Source organism: Bombus pyrosoma, linkage group LG10 (assembly GCF_014825855.1).
Source record: "Bombus pyrosoma isolate SC7728 linkage group LG10, ASM1482585v1, whole genome shotgun sequence".
Classification (NCBI taxonomy): Eukaryota; Metazoa; Arthropoda; class Insecta; order Hymenoptera; family Apidae; genus Bombus; species Bombus pyrosoma.
In genome coordinates this window covers 13,401,954-13,424,508 of record NC_057779.1, presented here as the reverse complement: position 1 = coordinate 13,424,508, position 22,555 = coordinate 13,401,954, and the positions used below count along the sequence as shown (strand labels likewise).

Genomic DNA, 22,555 nt, shown 5'->3' with positions numbered 1-22,555 from the left:
ATAAGATTTTAGATTTATATTAGAATTTTTACACATACAGACTATATTTTTAAAAATTTTATTTATAAATATTTTCTAAAAATATTACTTATATTCAACACAAAGCAGCTAATTTTCGCACGGTACTTAAATCTCGAACAAGCATTTGAACCGTTTGTTTAATTCGGGGCTGAACATCTAAGGTAGATGTATCTTCAGGATCCATAGCTTCTAAAGCTAAAAAAAGATTTGTATTTGATTTTCTTTCCAATCTATAAAATACTTTGATAAAATTTACCAACCACAAACTTCTGTCTCGATAAATGTTAATTTTGCATCTATATGATGTTGAAAATGTTCTATGTGTTCTAATAATCGCATTCGACATTCTCCTGGGTCAATTGGCGCTTCTGGTTGTGGTATGAAAGGTTGCAACGGTGCTGACATTTCATGTTCATTTAGTTCTTCATGCATGTGATTCGCTGAGATAGTTGTCGGAGATACGTTATTCTCGTATATATCTGATTGATTGGTTAACAAATCTATATAAAAAATAAATATTACTTTTTTGTTATAAATAAAGATGTATTTTTATTTATCTCTGTTTTATTTGTTTTCTTGTTTTACCTGTATCTGTTTTCACCTCTGAAGGTAATGATTTTGTATATTTTCCTTCTGAAGTATCATTTTTCGTAAGTGCATCGAGAAGAATATGACTTTTAGTTTGATGTATAATATCTTCCTTTTTGCCGTTAATTTTAGATTCATCTGGAGTTATATTATCTTCTTCTAATATCTTCATTAATTCTGAATCTGAGGCTATCGACTTTTCATCATGATCATCTCTTAAACTGAACTTTGTTTCCGTTTTTACTTCAGTTCGATGAAAACCTTCACTTGGAATATCTGTACACTCTTTTCCTACTTTCATAATCTCCATGATTGGTACTGGTGTAACATTTGGTTTTGGTACTTCAACTTTTTCCCAATTTTTGGCCCACAGATATAGCTTTGGATGATCTTTCTTTCTATCACACAAATTTTATTATTAATAATCATTTTCTATATTTTCAAATTTAATTATAGTTATGTAATACTTACTGAGCTACATTGATTTTTACTCTTAAACTATGTAAAACTTGCTGAATGTGTAAAAGAGCAGCAACTAGATCATAAGAACGTTTTAACATAGCTGTTCTTTTATTAAGTCGATGCTGATTTTTTGTTCGGCTAGATAATGTTGGTAGTTTTCCCTCTTTTATCCAATCTTGATCGTGAAAATATTTTTTGGATAATCGTTGCCGATATGGATTCCGACAAATAAAACAAACATATTTCTCAGGTACATCCTTTTCCTTTTCTATTGCATTGCAGTGACCATGTTGCCAACACAAACAAAGGTCGCATTGAATCATTAAACCATCTTCTTCCATAAATCCACAAGTGCAATTTATTATTTCTTCTCTACGAAGCTGTTCCACTTTCACCATTTCACCATTGATCATCATCATAACTCCTTCATTCTCTACAAAAGTACAATTGCTAAGTCACCATAAAAAAATAAATATCCTTTATGGTTAAAAATACAATTCATGCATAAATATATGTTTAAACTAAAAGAAACTATGAAATAAATATCAAAATATGAAAAGTAAAAGTATTCTATACATCGAAACATTTCATAACTCAAACCAAAGATCAATATAAATTTGACATGAAATAAAGAAAAACATTGAAAAAATAAACAATATACCTTCCCCATCATTAGTATCTTTTTTACCAATATTCCCTTTCAAGGGATCATCTTTTTCAACACGCGAATCGTTTAGTTGACCTAAAGAAAAATAAAATAATAAAACAGTAAAATACCATCTTTATTACATGGAAATAAACCAATGTTAATAGCAAAATTAAAAAGTAGGATTCAATATAAAATTATTCGTATTGAAAATTGCATATCAAAGTAAAAAGCAACTTACTACTTTGGCTATTTTCATCACTTCTTGAATCTGATTTTCTGCGACTATATCTATACGTGGGTGTAGTCGGTCCTGCTCCTTCTATATCCATAGTACTATCATCTAAATCACCATACTCGTCCGGAAATTCTAAAATGCCCATTAAAAAATAACATTTTATATTTTTAATTTATTAGAATGATTAAATTATAATAATTAAGTTATTACCATGTCGCCTTTTACTTCTGTTTAATGCATCAGAACTATATTCTGATAATTGCCGTTTCCTTTGACCTTTTATTTTGTCGATATGAATAGCTTCATCTAAAGACTTTGATCTATCAATTCGCTGTGCTTCTGAAGACACGGCTGGTCTTACCGGAAGAAGTGTCTTAATGCCACTTTGCGTTTTTTCTTCCCTAATTTTCATATCAAATAGTGTTCCTGGTGACATTGCACACGTATCTTCCTGTTTTTGTTCAATTTCATCATCCATATCTAAACTATGACTAGAACTTGGAGACATTCTATCCATTTTAATATCGTCTGTTTGCACATCATTGGATTTTTCCATTTGGTCTACTTCATCCTCTGTTTCTACTGTTGTTGGTACAATTGCTGTTGGCGATATAGGTTGAAGAGTGCTTGTTACAGAAGATGATGAAACATACAATGATTTATCTTGAATAAATTTTCTCTTTCCAAATTTATTGCACTTTTCTAACAAATTATTTGACTTTTTTGGAATAATATCTTCAACAGATTCCCCAATTGTTCTTGCATAAGCTAAATCTGCAACATTTGGTGTAGATCCCAAAAATTTCGAATATTCTGGATGATAATGTTTTATATGCATTTGTAGAAGATTTTCCTTCCTAAATGTTTTACTACACCCTTGTTTCGGACATTTATAAGCACTATCCTCCATTTCTACTCGAAGTCCACCAATAAAAACAGCTATCAACAAATAAACAAAGAATTATTTTTCTAACAACACATTAAACAAACTTTATATACTAATCATTTACACACTTATTTATAAAAATATATTTAGTCCAATTTGGTTAATTAATAATACGTAATATATATAAACAATATTATCTACTAATACTTACAATAAATTACTCCTAATATAGGTAAGCATAAAAAAGTAAACTCAATAAAATATGAAAAATATAAAAATGAAACAAAGAAATGGAATCTTACCACCATCCTTAATAGATGTACTTGATGTAGATAATAATGTTGTAACTGGTGTACTTGGGGGAACAGGTAAAGAATTCTCAGTTATTGGTGTTGCCTTTGTTTTAGGCAATAAAGTCTTAATCTTTTTTGGAGTATCCACAACGATATCTTGTTTTACTTTTTGACTTTGATTTTTCTTTTTTCGATGAATGCAAAAATCAAATTTTTCTGGATCAAAATCGAATTGCCCCTGATTTTCCATAAATGCCCTAATATCATTTTTTGATCTAAATTTTTTTCCACTTGATTTATGAAGAAATAAGACATCCCATTTTCCAGCTGATGTACCAGCTTTTCTTTGAGTAAAATGTTTTTGCCATCCAGGTGGTAATCTTCTGTCTGCAACTATTATTGATCGACGTGGTCCTTTAAGAAACAAACATATTACACGGTCACATCATTTTTACTCATATACATAAATGATGATAATGTAGAATAATAATGGTGAGTATAAATTTCCATTTCTTTTGACATACCATCATTTCCATCCACTATATAAGATTCAGTTCCCTGAGGTTCTCCATCAATCCATTCAGGACCCACATCTTCTACTTGATCTATTTCACTCTTAGATACTTCCTTTTTACTTTTTTTAGGATAAGCTTTCATTTTAGATACATTGGTGTCAAATCCACGTAATAAATCTGTGCCTGGATCATAGCAAGGCCCAAATAAAGTTCCATCTAAATCAATTTTGTTTTCTGAAAAGCATTCTACATTTTCATTAACTATAATTCCTTCCTTTTTTATTAATTTATCTGTTTCATTTTTTGAACGTTTTCTATAATGTGTATGAAATAACTCCATCACTGTATGCTTTCTTTTCTTATCTCTTCTTTCTTGCTTGCTTCCTATATATTCTTCAGTTTGACTAGGTTGCTGTTACAAACAATACAATGAAATTTCACTTTCTTCATCTTTTTTACTATTATTGAATTCATACATTTTACAAGTTTTAAAACAATTTTCAAGGAAACAAAGGATAGAAAATAAATTATCTACTTTAATGTTAATTTTATTCTATAATAATATAAATTCTTTAATTGTGAAATTCAGTTTAAAGGAAAAGGAAACAATTCATTTCATACAAAATTTCTAATTTATGATAATAACGTCGTATATTATTTATGTAATAACTATTGAACTCATATATAACATATTTATAAAATTATTTTATACTTTTCTCATTGACTTTAAGAAAGTGGTGCATGATTATAAAAATATATTTCCAACAATTATCACTGTTTTTCAATGTTTGGACGAATAAAGCAAATTCAAAACTCAATTTACTGTACATTCTGTTACTAATAATAACAAGAAAATAAGTAATTATAGCTGATTGAATTTTACATTAACGATAATATAACATAACCTTACTACAAACACTGTACCTTTGTGACTGTTGTAGCGATTTTTGTCATTTTTGAAGATTTAATTGTCTTTGTATATCCATCATCAAACAGTACATCATATCTATCTGTAAAAATAATCGTAAATTAAAAAAGTACCATTTCTGGAATTAGAAGGATGTCCTATCACGAAACGTCAAACTAACAATATACGTAATTCTCATACGTAGTTAAGGTTAGATCACTTACCGTTTCCTAAGACAGCATTTACTTTAGCTGGATATTTTCTACCATCAGCCCACGTAGCAAGTATCCTTTCCCCCATTGAAAAGTCTTTCATTTTTGTTTCCCTAAGAGATTCAAATTTATTTATTACCATATTTGAAAAAATATGGTTAATTATTATAACAAATAGATTCAAATGATAGATTAATTTCTTATACAAACAGTAACTGTGTTTTACGATATTTAAACACTGTGCAAAAAATAAATAAGGATCAAATGTAAATATAGATTACTTTATATTTTTAAGTCTGCATGACTGTTAATAAGATTTTTTTAAAACTACATTCATTTGAGAAAGAAAAAGAGAGGGGGGGGGAAAAAAGAGAAAAGAAAAACACTAATGCATTGTAATTATAATTCTTAAAAGTTATTGTGAACGACAGTTTATATAATGTTAAAATGTATTCTGAAAAAGAATCTGTTTTAAATATTCCAGCTTCTATGAATATGACTTATGAAATGATATCTAAATATAAAATAAGGAGCTTGAAGTGTGTAAAATATGTGTATATACAACTGTGCACACACATTTTAGAAAAATAAAAATAATAAGTCCGTTTTATTAGATCACAAAAATTTCTTTTCCATTTTTTAGGTAATAGGATGATGTAGAATACCTATAGTTTAAAATTATGAAAATTATTAAAATTATAGATTTAGATGAAAAGATAAGAGAAAAATGGAGAAAATTTATTATTGGTAACGTAAAAAATAAAATAATTTAATAACATTTCTCATCACTGCATAAAAAATACTATAGATTATACAAATTCTTTTCACCTAGCTAATAATTATAACATATCCACTTACTGAGATGGTAGATTCCAGGTTTGTTCGCTTTAAAAAAGAATAGGTCTATAAGTAATGCAGAATATACTTTATATAATAAATCAAGGCAAAAATTATTCATGTAAACATTTTTTTATTTTCTGTATCTATTAATTCAAATAATTTTGTGGTAGATTCATTGGAATATCTTTACTTACTTTGATTGTATTTGCAATACACGTAATCTTGAACTATCCATAGGTATCCATTCATCAAACCTTGAACTCCACTTGTCGAAACGTATCAATACTTCTCGTTCATCCCAATCAGTTTCAACTACTTTCGCTGAATACCTACAATATAACATCAAATAAATAAAATCCTTCATCAATATTTATTACAATAAATATAATTATCTAATTGCCATTAACTGTTCTACGAATATTTACCATTTTTCATTGAAATCTTTTGCTTCCAATTTGGCTCCAGGAAAAAATTTTAGTCCACCTCGATTAAAAATTTTTGGTTTTAATTCTTCTGGTTTATCAAATGTTTTTTCATCTTCCACTTCCATACTTTTCAGTTCTTCTTTAATGGCCAAATCTTTTTGTATATGTTTTATTGCTATATCAGATTCAACAATGCCTAATTGTACTGCCATAGTATTCACTTCTATTTCTGAATTTTTATTTATCTCTTGTTTCACAGTATATACATTTTCTTCTTTCACATTAAAGTTCTTACATTCATTATCAAGTAATTCTGTTGAATCTAGTAAATTGAAGGAATTAACTGATGGTTCTGGTCGAGAAGAACATGTTTCTCCACAATTATTAGACTTCAATGTTCTGAGACCAGAATTCAGTGAAGAGGTAGATTGTTCTAAATTCAGAATTTCAGAATTAATAAGATCTAAATCTTCCTGTGCATAAGAAGTTGATGATTTTACAGACATAATTACAGGATCTGCAAAAAGAATCAATATATAAGTTTAAAGTTTCAAGAGATATTTTTTAAAAACGATACTCTATTCTACAATAATTTTAGATTATTCTTAAATGATATACATTAATAAACATCTTTTATATATAAAATATTTAAATGGCACTAAAATATTACTTCTTATTACATATATTTATTTATAAAATTGTATGATATTACTATTAAAAACTATCTTTAATAATTTACTATCACAAAGATATATAAATATGACAACAAAATATATAGAATAATAAATAACAATATTAGTATTAAAAACTAATGATGTACTGTGTGAGGAGCATAACTGAACTAATAACAATATACTTTTTCAATAGGAATCAGATCAAAGCTTTCAGTCAGTTACTTAAAAACAGAAAATTGTTAAATGCTTCATTAATTTCATATTGTGATAATACATGTATCTAAAATTACAATCATGTTGAAAATCTTGACGACTTTTTTAATTAACTATATATTTTCAATAACTATGAGATATATTTTCGATAACTCCATCTATTCTTTTTTATGAATTTCATAATGCAGTAATTTGATTAAATTCTATCAAATATACTTTCATGTAATGCACATAAACACACATTTTAAAAGTTCAGTAACCATACTTGCACTCAATGTTTTATATCTTCATTCATTAAAGCTTTCATTCATCCTTCTACTACAGGTAGCCCAACCAATGTTGAATAGCTGATTGCCTTGAAGAATATTTTTCAAAAACCTAATAGATTGATACATAGTTATGTAAAAAACAAATAATTTTATCAAGCATAATGTACAAAATAATTATACTTTATAGTTTCTGTTATTTTTACTTAATTTAATTATAACTAGTAATAACAGTAGTTCTTCAACTATAATGAAAGAATCACCATTTTAATTTTCATCATCATATAAATATATATAAATAAGAGTAATATCAAAATGTTCAAAAATATTTTATTCATGTGCAATTTTTCTATTGATAGTGATTTATATTAATAGAAGATAATATTTATAAGATGTGATCATTAGTTCAATTATGCTCTTTATTATATATAGTAAACAATATCACAATACAACACAAAACTTATTAATTATATTATTACTTGTGAATAAAACAAAGGTTTTCATGATCTTTAAACCAATATAATGTTCTCTAAAATGACAAATTTTTACATAGATTTAGAAATTACAAACAACTATACAGATAGGCTATAAATATGTTTATAAAAAGAAAATTTTAGGTTTACATTTATTAAATCTTTCTTTATTCAAAGAATCATAATGTATTAAACAAAATATGAAAACATAATGTACTAAACATATTATAATACAGCACAGTAATACAATATAGACATAAACAATAAAAAGCTGTTGATTTTATATACAATTATTTAAATATGAGAAGAAATGGTAAAAAATAATTTTCACAAAAATATTTGGACATTTTACAAATTTAAATTATAAAATTGAAATAATTATTTTTTGTATAAAGGTTTAATATTTGGTTGAATAATCCTTATGTTCAATAATGTGTTTTGTGAATGATCAATTTCAGATTTATTGCTATTGTACACTGAAGCTTGTTTTCTCTATTTACTGCATTGTAAACTGAGGTTTCTTTTCTCTGTTTAGTGTATTAGTGTATTGATTACTCATCCATGTCTAAAGTTTTGTACTACAGGTAGGTGAGAAGATTAGAAGGGATAGCATAGGGACAAAAGTAGTACTGATCTCTATTACCCTCTGTCATGCTTTGTCTTATTGTCTTATTGCCTTATTTGTATATGTGATACCTTTGTCCAATAATACTTATCTTTATAACTGTATTGGGTCTATCAGAAATAACCAAACAGATCTGCATTCCTTTGCTTATCTATCTTCTCATCTGTACAGTACATTCTGTTTCTTATTATTAGACTGTGAATTTTCATGCATTTATATGAAATTTAATAGTACAAAAATACACAGAATACACATAATATGGAAAAATATGGAAAATATTGAAAGTATAATACTTGTTATAATGTTTAATGAATAAAACTATTTTCTACTTGGGTTCCATTTTTTTTACTATATCCATAAAAATATGAACTGGAATAAATATCTGCAGCCTATTTATTATATTTTTCCGTTACTATAACATTATAGTTTTCGCTAAATTTGTTAGTTAATTTTGCAACTTAACTAACTTAATGAACTACTTTTAACTTAACTTAATAAACTTTTTTTTAATTTCCCTAACAATGAAACGTTTACTTTAAACACTAACAACTTTTAGATGTCTATTTTGCAGCTTGGAATTAATTCTATCTTTACCTTCAAATCATTTGATAATATCCTATACTGTACTCTTGGCTATCTTTAAAAGATTTGTTATTTCATACACTGACATCTTTTCTTGTAGTAAAATAGCCTTAATCACTATATTTCAAAAGATATGTTCTTACTTTGGCAGTCTACTTTATAACATATTTGAAATAAAACTAGAGAATATCCAAATCTTAATATTTTTAAATGATAACTTAGCATTATAATTACAAACATTCCTGGAACATATGCAGTTCCTTAAATGTAGTAAATATCCAAATATATTTGTGATATCATATTTAAACAATCATATGTAACAAATAACAGCATTTATTTACTATATTATAATGAATATATAGCACAATATATTTTTGTTATTTATTATATACTATCATACACTATAAAAATGAGAGACAAAATTATGTTGCCCACATATTTTAATAATAACTATATGTAAACATTCAAATAAAGGAATATAAATCCGCAATATAGTGATATCTGCAGTGACATTAATCTCTTTACGATTATACTCTATAAAAATTAAAAATTTTTAACATTGTCTTTATTTAAATATAAAAATGTATCTCATATATGTAAGAAATATGTATCTTGCACATTCTTCACTTAAAGATATGTTTTACTCACATATTCAAAAAAGTAATAGACATATCCTATAAATAAATTGTATTCTTTGTTCATAACCGTTCTTTACCTCTTCGTTTGTTCGAATAAAATCCTCTGTTGTAACTCAACATTGTATAGTACATTGCATTAAATTAATTGTAATGTCCAATTGAATTACTTCTAACATTTAAATAATATTAATAACTCAAATATTCATATGAAATTTTTAACATAAATTGTCCTCTACGTGAAGGTATGTATAAGCTAGTATGTAATCTGTCTATTACATTCCAGTATAACTCAGTAAACATTGAATGTATTGATTGTAAATTAAATTAAATTACATAGCATACTACATCATTTCAATAGATAATAACTGAGTATTGTAATAACAAATAAAAATATTTCCTTCTATTCTATACATTTATTATTTTTACAATATATATATATATATTTATTTATTTTATTATATATTGAATAAAGGAAGAAATTTAGGAATAAATTAAACATATTTAATAATGTACGAAAAAAGAATGAAAGAATGAAAGCATGAAAGAAGAATAACAGAATAAAACTGACTAAAAAAAAGACATTAAGAGAAAGAAAAATAATAACTTGAACACGTGTAACTTAAAGTTTTTAGATATACAATTCTTTTATTTGGCAGTATTTCACAAGAAAGTAATATTAAGATCCTAGTATAGTAAATAACAAATGATACGCACCTGGATGATTGTCATAGTCTGCAAAAACCGACGGAACGCTGCCCTTACGTAGAAGTAATTTATGTCCTTTAGCAGCTTCGTAGTCGGCTCGTTTGAAGTGTCTATGACAAACAACCTGACCTGGTGAAGGTTTAAAGCTCGCTTCGAATCCACCACTAGTCAACCATCTGTTCCTTAAATTAATATCTTTTGGAAATTTATGAAGCGGTAACCCTTTAGCACGCGCATCTTGTACATCGGCCTCACAGCTACGCACGCAACATTTGCGCGCCATTCTCATTGTTCTCACAAGCGATATCCTTTTAACATGCGACGCTACACGTCGTCGCTTCATTTACGTACTACATAGCAACGTAACACAAAAGAACATTGCCCAGGATATCCGTAAAAGTAAAATTTAAACGTGAGAGAACCAGTCGTGTACCAACCACTTTGACACGCACCCTTCTAACTGAAAATACTTCAACTTACGTTCACAAAAACACTGAACTAGCTCAATTGCGTATATGATCCACTAATCGATCTGCACTTTTCGAAGAACATCGAGTATATATGCATTACTTATTAAACAAACTTATCAGTGGCGCCCTCTTCTATTACATGAATATCCGCATTAATGTGAAATAATATTAATCGGTTGGAAGTTTGAACTCTTATATTTATTTAAAATAAAATACCCTGTCTCTAATAAATTTCAAATAAGTTTTATCGTTATTAAAATCATTGGAATATTAATACTAAATAAAAAGGTTGTTTTAATTAAGTACGTTAATACCTCCTCCATCATATTTCTATGAAAATTTTATATTATAATAATATGAAAAATAATAATGATATAATGAAAAATAAAAAAATAGTAATATAAGATGTATAAGATGAATAAAAAAATACATCTCAAATATATCTTTAATGCGTTGAAATATACTTTGTATTATATCACTAGGTTAACCAATAGAATTACGTCATTTCCGCTCTTTAGTTGTATTGAAAATGCTGCCCAAAGATAAGTCATGTGATTTCCTCTCAACGCATTTCTCTTTCCTTTTAGCTGGATCAAGTGGAAGCCGGGTGCTTGTTCTCTTTTATTGAGCTAAGGCTAAATCAGCGACTTGCACCGTTTTATCATCCCATCCAGTTTAACTATATATTGCAGAAGCAATAAACATGAATTCCAAAGCTGAACTTGCTTGCATTTATTCAACATTGATACTTGTTGATGACGATGTTGCTGTAACTGTAAGTACCAGTCATACATGTGATTTCTTAATATCATGAATAAACTATGAATGTTTATGCAATTTTGTTTTTATAAACATGATTAAAGAAATAGATTCAAAATATAAATTTGTTTCATCTACTAAATATTATAATAAGTGCTCTACTTTGGATATTTTATGTATTATTGCTATTATTTGTCACTGTTTAAGGCTTTAAGCAGATAGTACAATTATTGGTTACAAATGTGCACGTGTACTACAATTCTGATTGCTTTCTAAATTATTACATGTATCTATGTTGCTATTGTATTAACATAACATTTTCTATCATATGTACTAAATACTATAATATAATGCTATAATATATTTGTTGGGTATTTTATATATTTTTACATGTTATATGCATTTTCTAGATTTTTGGAAGTTTCAATTTCCCAAAGCTGCATAAGCATCAACAATGCAATTCGACAATTTTGTTTTATTATTTATAGTACCAAAATACAAAAGTATAATAAATATATAAGGACAAGGTATATTTAATACTAATATTTAAAATCTTTGCTTATTGCTCAGGGAGAAAAGATTCAAACTATCTTAAAAGCTGCCGCTGTTGATGTGGAATCTTATTGGCCTGGACTTTTCGCCAAGGCTTTAGAAGGAGTCAATATAAAAGAACTGATAACAAAGATTGGATCAGGAGTTGGAAGTGCACCAGCAGGTTGTAAAAATAGAATTTTTAATAATACATCATATTCTAACTCAAAATATTATATAATATATTTAAACAAATTTTTCCATATGTTATCCTTTGAGTATGATATATTTTAATTATAATAATTCAACATATAATAGTTATTTCTACCTTATACATAATCTAGAATATGGCATACTTAATTAATTTTACTATTTTATATATATTAAGTACTGCATATGTTGCATACAATATACATATATTGGTAATAGAAGAAACATGAATTAAACAGCTTCATTTTAGGCCTTTCCAAATTTTTGATCTATTTTGTTACATTTTAACCCTTTGCACTCGAGAATTTTTTCGGCTGGGCATAGCAGCTACTCCAGATGATTTAGCGTATACGTGACACGTAATTAACTTACAAAAACATTATATTCCAATAATTTATCTACATTTACATCTTTGAAAATATGGTTTTGTAATATTAATTTCTGTATTTTTTTGTACGATAATTTATAAAGCATTCACCAAGATGCATTCTTGATATAATTAATCACATTTTTCAACAGTTCAAAATCAAGTTCATCTTCATTTGAGCTAATTTCACTTCCGAAAACCATTATTTTAGGGTTTCTAAACTATAATACTTTTGCCATGATCGTCGAATCTGAACTAACGTTGGAGACGTTGTTTCAATACCATAGTTGAACCATAGTTTTGGAGGGATATGGGATTAAATATTTTATCTCCATTTTAAAGTCTAACACTTTACACTTCCTAACAAAGAACACAAAGAGCTAAGGAACCAATTTACAAACCAATATTGCACCTTCATCAATTGGAGATGTCGAAATCTAACATAAACAGGGACTATCGCCTCTTTCTCGCCACTGGAGTTGCAGCACGGAATGCCGTGGTGACTGAAAGTCGCCTCTCGAGTGCAAAGGGTTAATAATATTGAACTAGTAATCTAAAAATACCAGTTTCAAATTTAGGAAATCATGGAATCGAAAGTGATGTCTATAAAAGTAGGCATTTGATAGCTTATTTTGACACCATATTGATTTCATTTAACAAGTCGGACCACTGACTGTAAACAGATACACATAATGATTACTTTTGTAGGTAAATTTGATTGGGTTGTACAAATACTGCGTTGAAAGTTATTTGAGGTACAATATGTAGAATTGATTTAAAAGATACTTTAATGTCCGAGTAAGCGCATTAACGAAAGATTAAAAAGATTAAAAAATCAAATCTTAATATATGAAATGGGATATATGTATGAAATACAACTTAATTTCAATTTAGTCTCTATTGAAAAACATAAAACACTAAATGTGAGCCTAGATATTCTTGTATAAACGTGTTCTATTTGTATTTTAATTAATAATGTTTTTGTATGTCTTTCACCAACTATAGCTATATCACTATCAAAATTTTGTATCGAAAATTATAAATATACATGAAATAAGTTTAATCTTCCCAGATATGATAAACTTACATATGTATATATTGATATCATTCACAGAAGTACAAATCCTCTACATCCACCATACTACATAAATTTATGTAGAGCGGTCAGCGAAAGAGGAAAAAGAAATAGTATTAGAAAATTGTGAATCATATTTAGAAATGTGATTGATATTTCTATACGACAACACTATAGATAAACGTTTTCTTTCATAACTATGAAATTGTATTTTCAAACAATGAGATTAGTTTCTTATTATCTTTTAAAGCACCCGCAGCAGCCGCTGCACCTGCTAGTACAGAAAGTGCACCTAAGGAAGAAAAGAAAAAAGAAGAACCTGAAGAACAAGAATCTGACGATGATATGGGCTTTGGTATGTAATGTATTTATAACTAATATAATATCAATATTCCAGTTAAATATTAATACTCAATGATTATTATTATGTATTAGCTACTGATATTATATATGATGACATGAAAAAAATGAGAATATTATTTTTTAATTATAGTATATTATAGGGAACAGAACTTGTTTTAATAAACATCTTTTTTTTACAGGATTATTTGACTAAATTTAAGGATCGCAATGTATTGGTCCATTACCTAATTTGTACAGTTATATTGTACAATAAATAAAATATTTTGAAATTAAATCATCCAGTAATATACACTTCATTCATTGAAAGATCCACTTCATTTATTTTCATCCTACTCACTATTATATTTTATATATTTCTTTTAATGATTATAAAATGTTTAAATTGTATATTATTATTTTTTTACCCCACATCTTAGAGATTTTTCTATTTTTATGAGAATCACATTTTGTTTGTACCATTTACTATTAATTTTTGTACATTTTGATAGTGTAAACAAAGTTTCATATTACAAACTATTCAATGCACATCTTCCTTTGTTTTTATGAGAATTTGAACTTTATAAATAATTAATTTTTTATGTAAAATGGTTTTTAATTGTCTAAAAATTATATACAAAGTATATATAAAATCCTATGTTGGAGTTTTCTAAATAAAATATCTAAAGAAGACATTGATATTGTTTAAAATTTGTTCTATGAAATGTATTGCTTTTCTATATTTAATTTATTTGAAAATTGATGTTAAAATGAATGAGCTATCCGAGTACTAGAAATTAATATCACGTTTCATTTAAGAAAGACAAGATAATAATTTCTTGTTCTAGTAGTCACCTCAGAAAAAATTGTTGCACACTAAAAAAAGCCCAGTCACATGAATGTTAATTTAACAGATACTGTGGTGGGTGTCGTAGCGTAGCGTAACTTTGGAACGAATATATATATATATGTATATGTATTCTTGGTTAAAATCCTGCACGTTAGGAACATGCTGTGATACTTCAAAGAGAAAAGTGTAAAAACATTTTAGAAAATATGGCGAATTTGAAAATCGTAAAATTTTTAGAAGCTTCCAACAAAAGGTATAAACCTAATATTATAGGACTAATAACAAGAAATGTACATGATGTAACTACAAAATCTGCTAAAAAGGTTACCCATACTGGTCAGGTAAAATAATATTGATAAAAATATATTCATATCGTTACAACTTTTCACGATACATAATATTTATTTTAATAAATATCGTTTATTTTGTATTAGATATATGATGAGGATGATTATCGTAATGTACGATTTATAAATAGACCGAAGGAGGTTAATGATAATTGGGCCATTAAATTAATAGCGGAGGTACCTGCTACACCAGTGAAAGATAAAATTGTGGCGTGTGATGGGGGAGGTGGACCTTTAGGACATCCAAAAGTTTACATTAATTTGGTACAAATTATATGTATTTACAACGTAAGTAGATACATTCTTTAATTTTATTTACAATATATAATTCTATTTTAGGATAAACCTGGTAATCATACTTGTGGATATTGTGGTTTACGCTTTTATAAAGAACATCATTAAACAAATAGGACAAATACATGTAGTCAAATTATATATTATATATGTATTTTAATGTATATTTAATGTTAGAAATATATATATAAAAAACAAATAGTCTTTTATTTATCTGTTTTAAACTTTTTAGTATAAAATGATATTGTTTACTAAACATCAATTTCACTTTGGTAGTAAATTTTTACAAGGCTGTTTTCTGACTGCTCATGCTTAATGGTATTGCTTGTAATTCAGTTTTCATGCAAAGGAACTCACCACAAACGCACATTATGCTTAAAGATATAATGTTTAAACACCACCAACTAAAAGTTGATGGAAAACTTGCATTGTATATCCAACAGCATAATAAATGTATTAAGTGTGCTGTACAGGCAAAATCCATACACTGTTTTGTCCTTTGTACTAACCACCACAGTGCGATTGCTCCAATTAATGCATTTAAGATAAAAATAATTATTATAAACTGTCCAGAAAAATCTCTAACGTGTATTTGTTTATAATGGAAAACATAATCTAATGACTTTGTGGATCCTATGTATGATGCAACAATCCAAATCCATAATCCAAGACAGAAGTACATCACAGTCTGGACTGCAATTATTTGAGATATTATAAGGAACGGATCCCACATTGTTTTACGGAATTGTCCAGAAATATTATTCATTGTTTATTTTTGAGATATTAATTTTGTCTAAGGCAATCCTATGCTGTATGTTTTATGCTTTGTCATATTAAAGTTTCTTTTGATCTAAAACAAAAAATAGAGTTTTTAATTTATAGGAAGATGAACATATATTACAATTATCAATAAATTTATGATTTATGTTATAAATTATAAAAAAGATATAAAGGAATAAAAATTATTATAGAATTCTCAAATCACATAAGAAACCAGCTGTGTTTAATTTACGACGGTTCATTAAATTTGTTTAATACTTCGTAATATAATTTAATTTAAAGCAAAAGGGTTTACTTCGATTATTCCACAAACATATACAATTATATTGATTCATTGTATGATTATACAATGTATTATTTATGTTTGATATAAATTTATATAATAAAATATCACTCACATAAATTTATATAGTAAAATATTTATGGTACAATTATAACAATTCAGACGTTTAAATTAATACAAATGGTTATCTACTACACGAAAATGATGTTTTTCCCTGATACATACGTGTATACATAATATACTTATTTATTTATTTATTTATTTATTCATATATACAACTCAATCAGACAATATGACAGATTCAAAAGATCTAATTCCACTGGATCTTATGTATTGGTATAACATAAAAATTGTGACACTATATTTAATTACTGTAATTAATAAACTTGTTTCACATCAAAATGATTACCTTTTTCAAATTCTGTCATTTCATGAGATTTTCTTATAATGAATCTAGTATACATATATGTACTTAATATATAAATAGAGATGGACAGATATTTGGCGGTAATTTTAAATCTATCACTCAAAAGCATTTATATTTATTTGTATTGTGTTCATTATAAAGGTAAAATAAATATGCACTCAAACAAATTTAAAATTCTTTAATTTTTGTCAAAATTGAGTCGTGTCTAATCGTGGAAAATCAATATGGAAGATCAACAAAGTTTGCATTCTTGCGAGACAGACAGAGATGAATAAATTGTCTCTGTCTCTGACTGTATGAGACATTCATAGCATATCACTCATGCGCAAGACGAGAACTTTCTTGTTCTCCATGTTGATTTTTCACAATTATTCGTGACGTCGCGATCTGTTTATATTATCGTATTACATATTGCAATATGATGTAAGTTTGTTTCGGATCAGTGAATGAATTAAAAAAGTAAGAAATGGAGTTGTGGGATTTCATTCGCAATATACTTGGTAGGCGAAGATCAGAAAAATTTAATAATGGGTAAATATTTAAATAAACATTATTTATATCTATATTATGGACTATCTGTATTTCGATAGTCTATTTTCATTCATTTTCTACGATGTAATCAATTATAATCCTCTTTCTCATTTTGGTAAAACTGTAGAAAAGCTAGCTACCCTCCGATTTCAACGATTTTTAAATATATTGTAAAACACAACATTTTGAATAACTCTTTCCTATACATTTAAAGGATGGGTTAGCTTAGTTTCCAAGATATTCGCGAAAAACTACCACTACAATACCACTACAGTAAATTCTGCCTAAAGTTGTGCGTCTGTGGCAGCATATCCGTCAGTATTGGTTGCCTCCAGCCGCTTATCTTCGATAATATAAACGAGGGTCTTTTCTACAGTTCCACCCTTATTTTAATTAAACTTGCATTACTAAATATTTTAGATTTGACGATTATCAAAATAATTATGGAGGAGATAATTTTCAAAACTCAATATCTCAAATTGATATTCATGATGATAGCAGGTAATTTTTACTTTATATCTTATGGTTATATCTTATGGATATTATGGTTATAATCAGCATTTACGTATTTATTGATATTAGCATCTACTGCCCACAATGTATTTTTTATTTATATTATACTCTTTTAAATGATTAATTTTACTATAAAATCTCATATAATATAATATATAGTAGATTTTTTGAGGGAGTCGGTCACTTTAACATCTTCAGTGATCCATTAGAAATAACAAGATATTTTGAGTCTCAGATAGAAAATATAATGATGAATTTTATTTATGGATTTAATAATGAAGGTATGTACATATAATTATTGTATTTAACTTACATGTAATTAAATTTAGATTTACATTTACATATATACAAATATTTTTTAAATTTGTTCAGGTAATGATGCAAATACAAACGTATTTTCATTTATACCCTCACAGAGAAAATCTTTACGTGATAACATGTTGAAACCAAATAATGATCAGATGGAATTAAAATTAGATACAGATTTAGATGGAAAGTTAGTATTTAAATTTAATGAATTGTAGTTAATTACATTATAAAATAATTAGATATAATTGATATATATAATTTATAATTGTTTGAAAAAATGTTGTATTTTTAACAGAGTTAATATAGATAATTTTTCCAATGTTTGGGGTGAGTCTGACAAGCCACAACTTAAAGTAGCACGACCTTCCATAATTGGAAGATCTATCAGGAAAGAATATGTTCGTAAACCTGATGGAACAATAGAACAAAAACAAGTTATTAAAGATCATGAAGGAAATGAGGAAACTATTATATCACACCAAATTGGTGACAAAATTCATACTATTCTTACAAAAATAGACAAAAATGGAGTGGAAACCAAAATAGAAGATATTTCTGATATAAGTAACTGTAAGTAATTTATATAAAATGTTGATACTGAATATATAATTGTTTACATTATTTACATTTATATATAATCATCATCAATTATTATAGTAAGTCTAAATATTTCTGTTGTTTTTAATATAATGAAAAAATGTGTGTAATGTTTATAGAAAGAGATGGTAAAAGTAATATTAAATTGTTTAAGTTATATTTTATAATGGTACATATAGTCTCTTTTGAAAATTGTATAATAAATCTATATTGTTTTAATTATGTCATTATTTTTGAATATTTCTTGTATTCATGTTTTTTTATGAAGAAATGTTCTTTTTTACATGCTGCCATATGTGTTCTATTTTAGATATTATTGGAAACAACAAATATTTAAGATCATTATATTAATTAAAATCATTCTACATATAATTATATAGTATTTTCTATATAAACAGTGTTGATTGATTTTTGTCTTTGAATATTTATTATTATATGAATGCAATATGAATTTCAGGTGATTTATTGGAAAAAAAGAAGTTACCGAATGAAACAGATAGTTTTCCTAATATTCATTTCAATTTCTTTTCCTGGGAAAGATTGTTTAAACCCAATCCGAAATTATGATCAAGTAGTATTTAAATAAAAGTTATCTATAGTAAGAATGTATAAATGATTAATGGAATGATAAATAATGCATTGTTGTCAAGTAATTTAAATTTGAGATGTATGTAATATGTAATAAATTTACTTCAATATAATATATAAAGTAGTTTTATAAATATGTGTATTTGTGTAGAAGAGTAGATCATTTCTATAAAAATAAAAAACGTTCATATTCGTGAAACGTGAAATGAATAGCGAATGGTATTGTGCGTATGTGGTATAATATATGACTATATACCTATGGTAAGCTTTGATTTATTAATTAGGTACAATTAGACACCCGTCGGATAAGTCGGAGAATCTTGTTCATCCTGCACTTACCGATGATGCGTAGGTTAAGATAGCGTTGACGGCGTTTCTGTCCTGAAAGACAATAATATTACCTTAGACGGGTTGGGCGTATTTCATTTCATATTTTTTACCTCACCCCATGGATGCCGAGCCTAATAGGGCATCAAGCCGAGTGTGAATACATAAATAAAAATTATTTGACATATATCTTAGACGGGTTATCGGGGTCTATCTTCGGGAATAGAATATCTGGGCCGGAATGGCGCATTGCATCGGAGGGAAGTGTCCTACGGGATACACTAAGGATCGGCGCTCGGGCCAATTCTGTAGGACTTGCCATGCGATGTCATTTTGCAGGTTCTTCTACTCACAGGTATAAGGATCACTGGCAGGGAACCATCCAACAGTCGGGACTTGATATGGTTCTCCATCAAAAAATCAAGGCTCTGGGTGGGTGAAACGTACGTCAAGATAGGGAGTTGCAATTCGCGGATTCTATAGAGTCAACAGTTGATGAAAGTACGCACTTAACGAACGCGATGCGAAATTATATGATGACACGTTTCGTGACGTCTTGCAGATGTTTATATACCATAAAAATATCAAAATTTCATGGTAGGGATAGATCATGAATTTATCATATGTATATATGAATATGACTTATTATTCACTTAGTCTCGGAGTTTTATACTTATATGCAAATGTGCAGTTGTGGCTAACTTGGTTACTTCCAAATTTTTGTTGTATACATTATACACATTATATATTTGATATATTAAAGTAGTAAAGTATAGTTGATGTAGGGATTGAAGTTATTGTTTCTTATGTGTTTCATTGGAATGACTTCTGATGTGGAGCAAAAATTTCTGTTCTTCATTTTTTTGTTAGTTTTGGGTTCCAGTCTTATTTAGTAAATAAGGAAGAAAGTTTTATAAAAGTGCTGAGACGTACCTAATGTAAATAAAATTGCCCAAAATTTAGTTTCGTACATATATATCACAAATCTTGTAATTTTGATAATCTTGTGATGAGGTACACTATAATATCATGGTCTCACAAACATGATATGCTCACATGTGGTATGAATGAATTCTATCTGTAGAGCGCACTAGACTAAAAGCGCACGTTTTCGCTCTGTGGTGGATGCGTATATAGCAACAATTTAAATAAAAAAAGTACAATATTTTATTATAAAATACGAAATATGCACAGGATAGATTTTACATATTTAATTTCATATATTTAGAAAAAATAGATATCAATACGTTTTACGGAATTTAAAGTATTTTTATACTTTTACATCCTCATTTAAATTTATTAAAAGAGATTTTTCAATTATAATACTTCAAAACAGATTTCATAATCATTTTCAAATTCTGCGAAGGACAGATTTTAAATAATAATATTGGGAAACAAATTATATCTTCTGTTTCTTCTCTTTTTAAAATACTTTTATTATTGTAAAAATTTTTACACAACCCAAAAAATGATAAACAATAAATAAAATGTAGTTACATTAAAATAATAGAAAGTAAAGTATAAGTTCATTCAATTAAAAGTTTACGCTTTAATAGTTTGAGAAGATAACAGTAAATAGTTTCATACATTGTATACATTAAGTTATGAAACTTAGAATACACATTATATAGAAGTTATAATACAAGTATTTATATGTATTTTAAGTGATTTATCAATGAATGAGTAAACTTATTTTTTTTAATATTATTATAAATTTGTCATACATTTATTTTGTATTATATTACTGTTCGAATACACATTCCATAAATTTAATTTGTGTGCACACATATACAATTTTATATTGCATGCATATTAAATGTGTTAATTCTTACATTAATTACAATATCTATTTGTACATATACGGATGCATACATGCGCACACAAATTACTGTTGAAAACATTAACAAATTTCATGTTTATAGTCCTAAGATTATAATATAAAGAATACTAGAATTTAAAAAAAATTCAAACAGGTATATTGTAAATGTTATAAAAGAAATAGTTATAATATCAAACATTAATTTAATAACAATAATACACAAGCAAAACTCTGCACATAAAAGTGAAATTGGACATTATGAACTGATTTGAATCAAAAAACAAATAATTAAAAAATATATCCCACCACTTTTATATAGACATTCAATAATTTATAAAATATTTCTGTGAGCATAAATTTATAATTTATAATTGTGTCATATTTTGAAATAAATTTATGTAAAATTCACTTTATATGTTAATTTATATAATAAATATTTTAAAAATGTTAATTAATATTTCGTTATGAACGCATTCGATTTTTGGATTCGGATTTATATTTCTTTAAGTTCATCTTTCCTGCTATATTTTTATGTGAACATATATAATAAATATCTTTTATTAATTTGATATCTTCAAACTAATGCTTTATTATCTGGAAACGTAAAACATTATAAGCAAATAGAGATAGTCAAATATTTTAGTTTATTATCATTAATTTTGTTATACCACATTCTTACAGTGGTATCTGTTACAGGAACAACTGAAATTTATGCATTATGAATATTAATAAATGCTAATAATTTAAAAATATTATTTGTAAGAATTAAATTCTCATGATAAAATATAGTATTTTTTCGTTTATAATATTTCAAGCAGTAAAAAGAATTACTTGAAATGTAAGCTGTAATTATCAGACATTATTTCTTTATAGACTCATATGTTAAATATTTTATAAATTATCTAGTTTATGCAAATAGCCATTTTCGGA

At 26.8% G+C, this 22,555-nt stretch overlaps 5 protein-coding genes and 1 long non-coding RNA gene across 14 annotated transcripts; 3 read left to right on the top strand and 3 right to left on the bottom strand.

Annotated features, from left to right (window-relative positions):
• Position 1: 1 nt before the first annotated feature.
• On the bottom strand, positions 2-10,751 carry LOC122571559 (PHD finger protein 20). Of its 4 annotated transcripts, none has more exons than XM_043735475.1 (16): positions 10,219-10,751; positions 6,034-6,550; positions 5,803-5,937; positions 5,627-5,653; positions 4,781-4,881; positions 4,574-4,659; positions 3,659-4,061; positions 3,144-3,548; positions 3,053-3,064; positions 2,166-2,894; positions 1,959-2,087; positions 1,733-1,813; positions 1,081-1,504; positions 607-1,007; positions 282-521; positions 2-216 (listed from the first exon to the last, which is right to left on the bottom strand). In XM_043735475.1, exons 1-16 carry the CDS (start codon positions 10,550-10,552, stop codon positions 95-97), a joined length of 4,146 nt encoding a protein of 1,381 aa, XP_043591410.1. In that variant the 5' UTR covers positions 10,553-10,751; the 3' UTR covers positions 2-94. The 4 variants fall into 4 exon arrangements, with proteins under 4 accessions (XP_043591410.1, XP_043591413.1, XP_043591412.1 ...); XM_043735478.1 differs by lacking the exon at positions 10,219-10,751 and adding an exon at positions 7,186-7,425; XM_043735477.1 differs by lacking the exon at positions 5,627-5,653.
• Positions 10,752-11,252: 501 nt separating this feature from the next.
• On the top strand, positions 11,253-14,258 carry LOC122571545 (60S acidic ribosomal protein P1). Its single transcript, XM_043735426.1, has 4 exons — positions 11,253-11,454; positions 12,009-12,153; positions 13,872-13,976; positions 14,164-14,258. Exons 1-4 carry the CDS (start codon positions 11,383-11,385, stop codon positions 14,175-14,177), a joined length of 336 nt encoding a protein of 111 aa, XP_043591361.1. The 5' UTR covers positions 11,253-11,382; the 3' UTR covers positions 14,178-14,258.
• A 643-nt stretch (positions 14,259-14,901) lies between these two features.
• LOC122571544 (NADH dehydrogenase [ubiquinone] iron-sulfur protein 6, mitochondrial) lies at positions 14,902-15,650 on the top strand. Its single transcript, XM_043735425.1, has 3 exons — positions 14,902-15,151; positions 15,245-15,421; positions 15,497-15,650. Exons 1-3 carry the CDS (start codon positions 15,017-15,019, stop codon positions 15,557-15,559), a joined length of 375 nt encoding a protein of 124 aa, XP_043591360.1. The 5' UTR covers positions 14,902-15,016; the 3' UTR covers positions 15,560-15,650.
• Positions 15,580-17,153, bottom strand: LOC122571543 (protein SYS1 homolog). Of its 3 annotated transcripts, none has more exons than XM_043735421.1 (2): positions 16,924-17,153; positions 15,580-16,301 (listed from the first exon to the last, which is right to left on the bottom strand). In XM_043735421.1, the coding sequence occupies exon 2, from the start codon at positions 16,215-16,217 to the stop codon at positions 15,735-15,737; it is 483 nt and encodes a 160-aa protein (XP_043591356.1). In that variant the 5' UTR covers positions 16,218-16,301; positions 16,924-17,153; the 3' UTR covers positions 15,580-15,734. The 3 variants fall into 3 exon arrangements, with proteins under 3 accessions (XP_043591356.1, XP_043591359.1, XP_043591358.1); XM_043735424.1 differs by lacking the exon at positions 16,924-17,153 and adding an exon at positions 16,630-16,917; XM_043735423.1 differs by lacking the exon at positions 16,924-17,153 and adding an exon at positions 16,740-16,917.
• Positions 17,154-17,298: 145 nt separating this feature from the next.
• On the top strand, positions 17,299-19,596 carry LOC122571542 (HCLS1-associated protein X-1-like). Of its 4 annotated transcripts, none has more exons than XM_043735418.1 (6): positions 17,299-17,472; positions 17,893-17,973; positions 18,148-18,266; positions 18,358-18,481; positions 18,590-18,864; positions 19,349-19,596. In XM_043735418.1, the coding sequence occupies exons 1-6, from the start codon at positions 17,408-17,410 to the stop codon at positions 19,456-19,458; spliced, it is 774 nt and encodes a 257-aa protein (XP_043591353.1). In that variant the 5' UTR covers positions 17,299-17,407; the 3' UTR covers positions 19,459-19,596. The 4 variants fall into 4 exon arrangements, with proteins under 4 accessions (XP_043591353.1, XP_043591355.1, XP_043591354.1 ...); XM_043735417.1 differs by having other exon boundaries at positions 17,300-17,472; positions 18,145-18,266; XM_043735420.1 differs by lacking the exon at positions 17,893-17,973.
• Positions 19,435-21,167, bottom strand: LOC122571546. Its single transcript, XR_006318107.1, has 2 exons — positions 19,920-21,167; positions 19,435-19,860 (listed from the first exon to the last, which is right to left on the bottom strand). It is a non-coding gene; the product is annotated as an uncharacterized LOC122571546 (long non-coding RNA).
• Between the last annotated feature and the right edge of the window lie 1,388 nt (positions 21,168-22,555).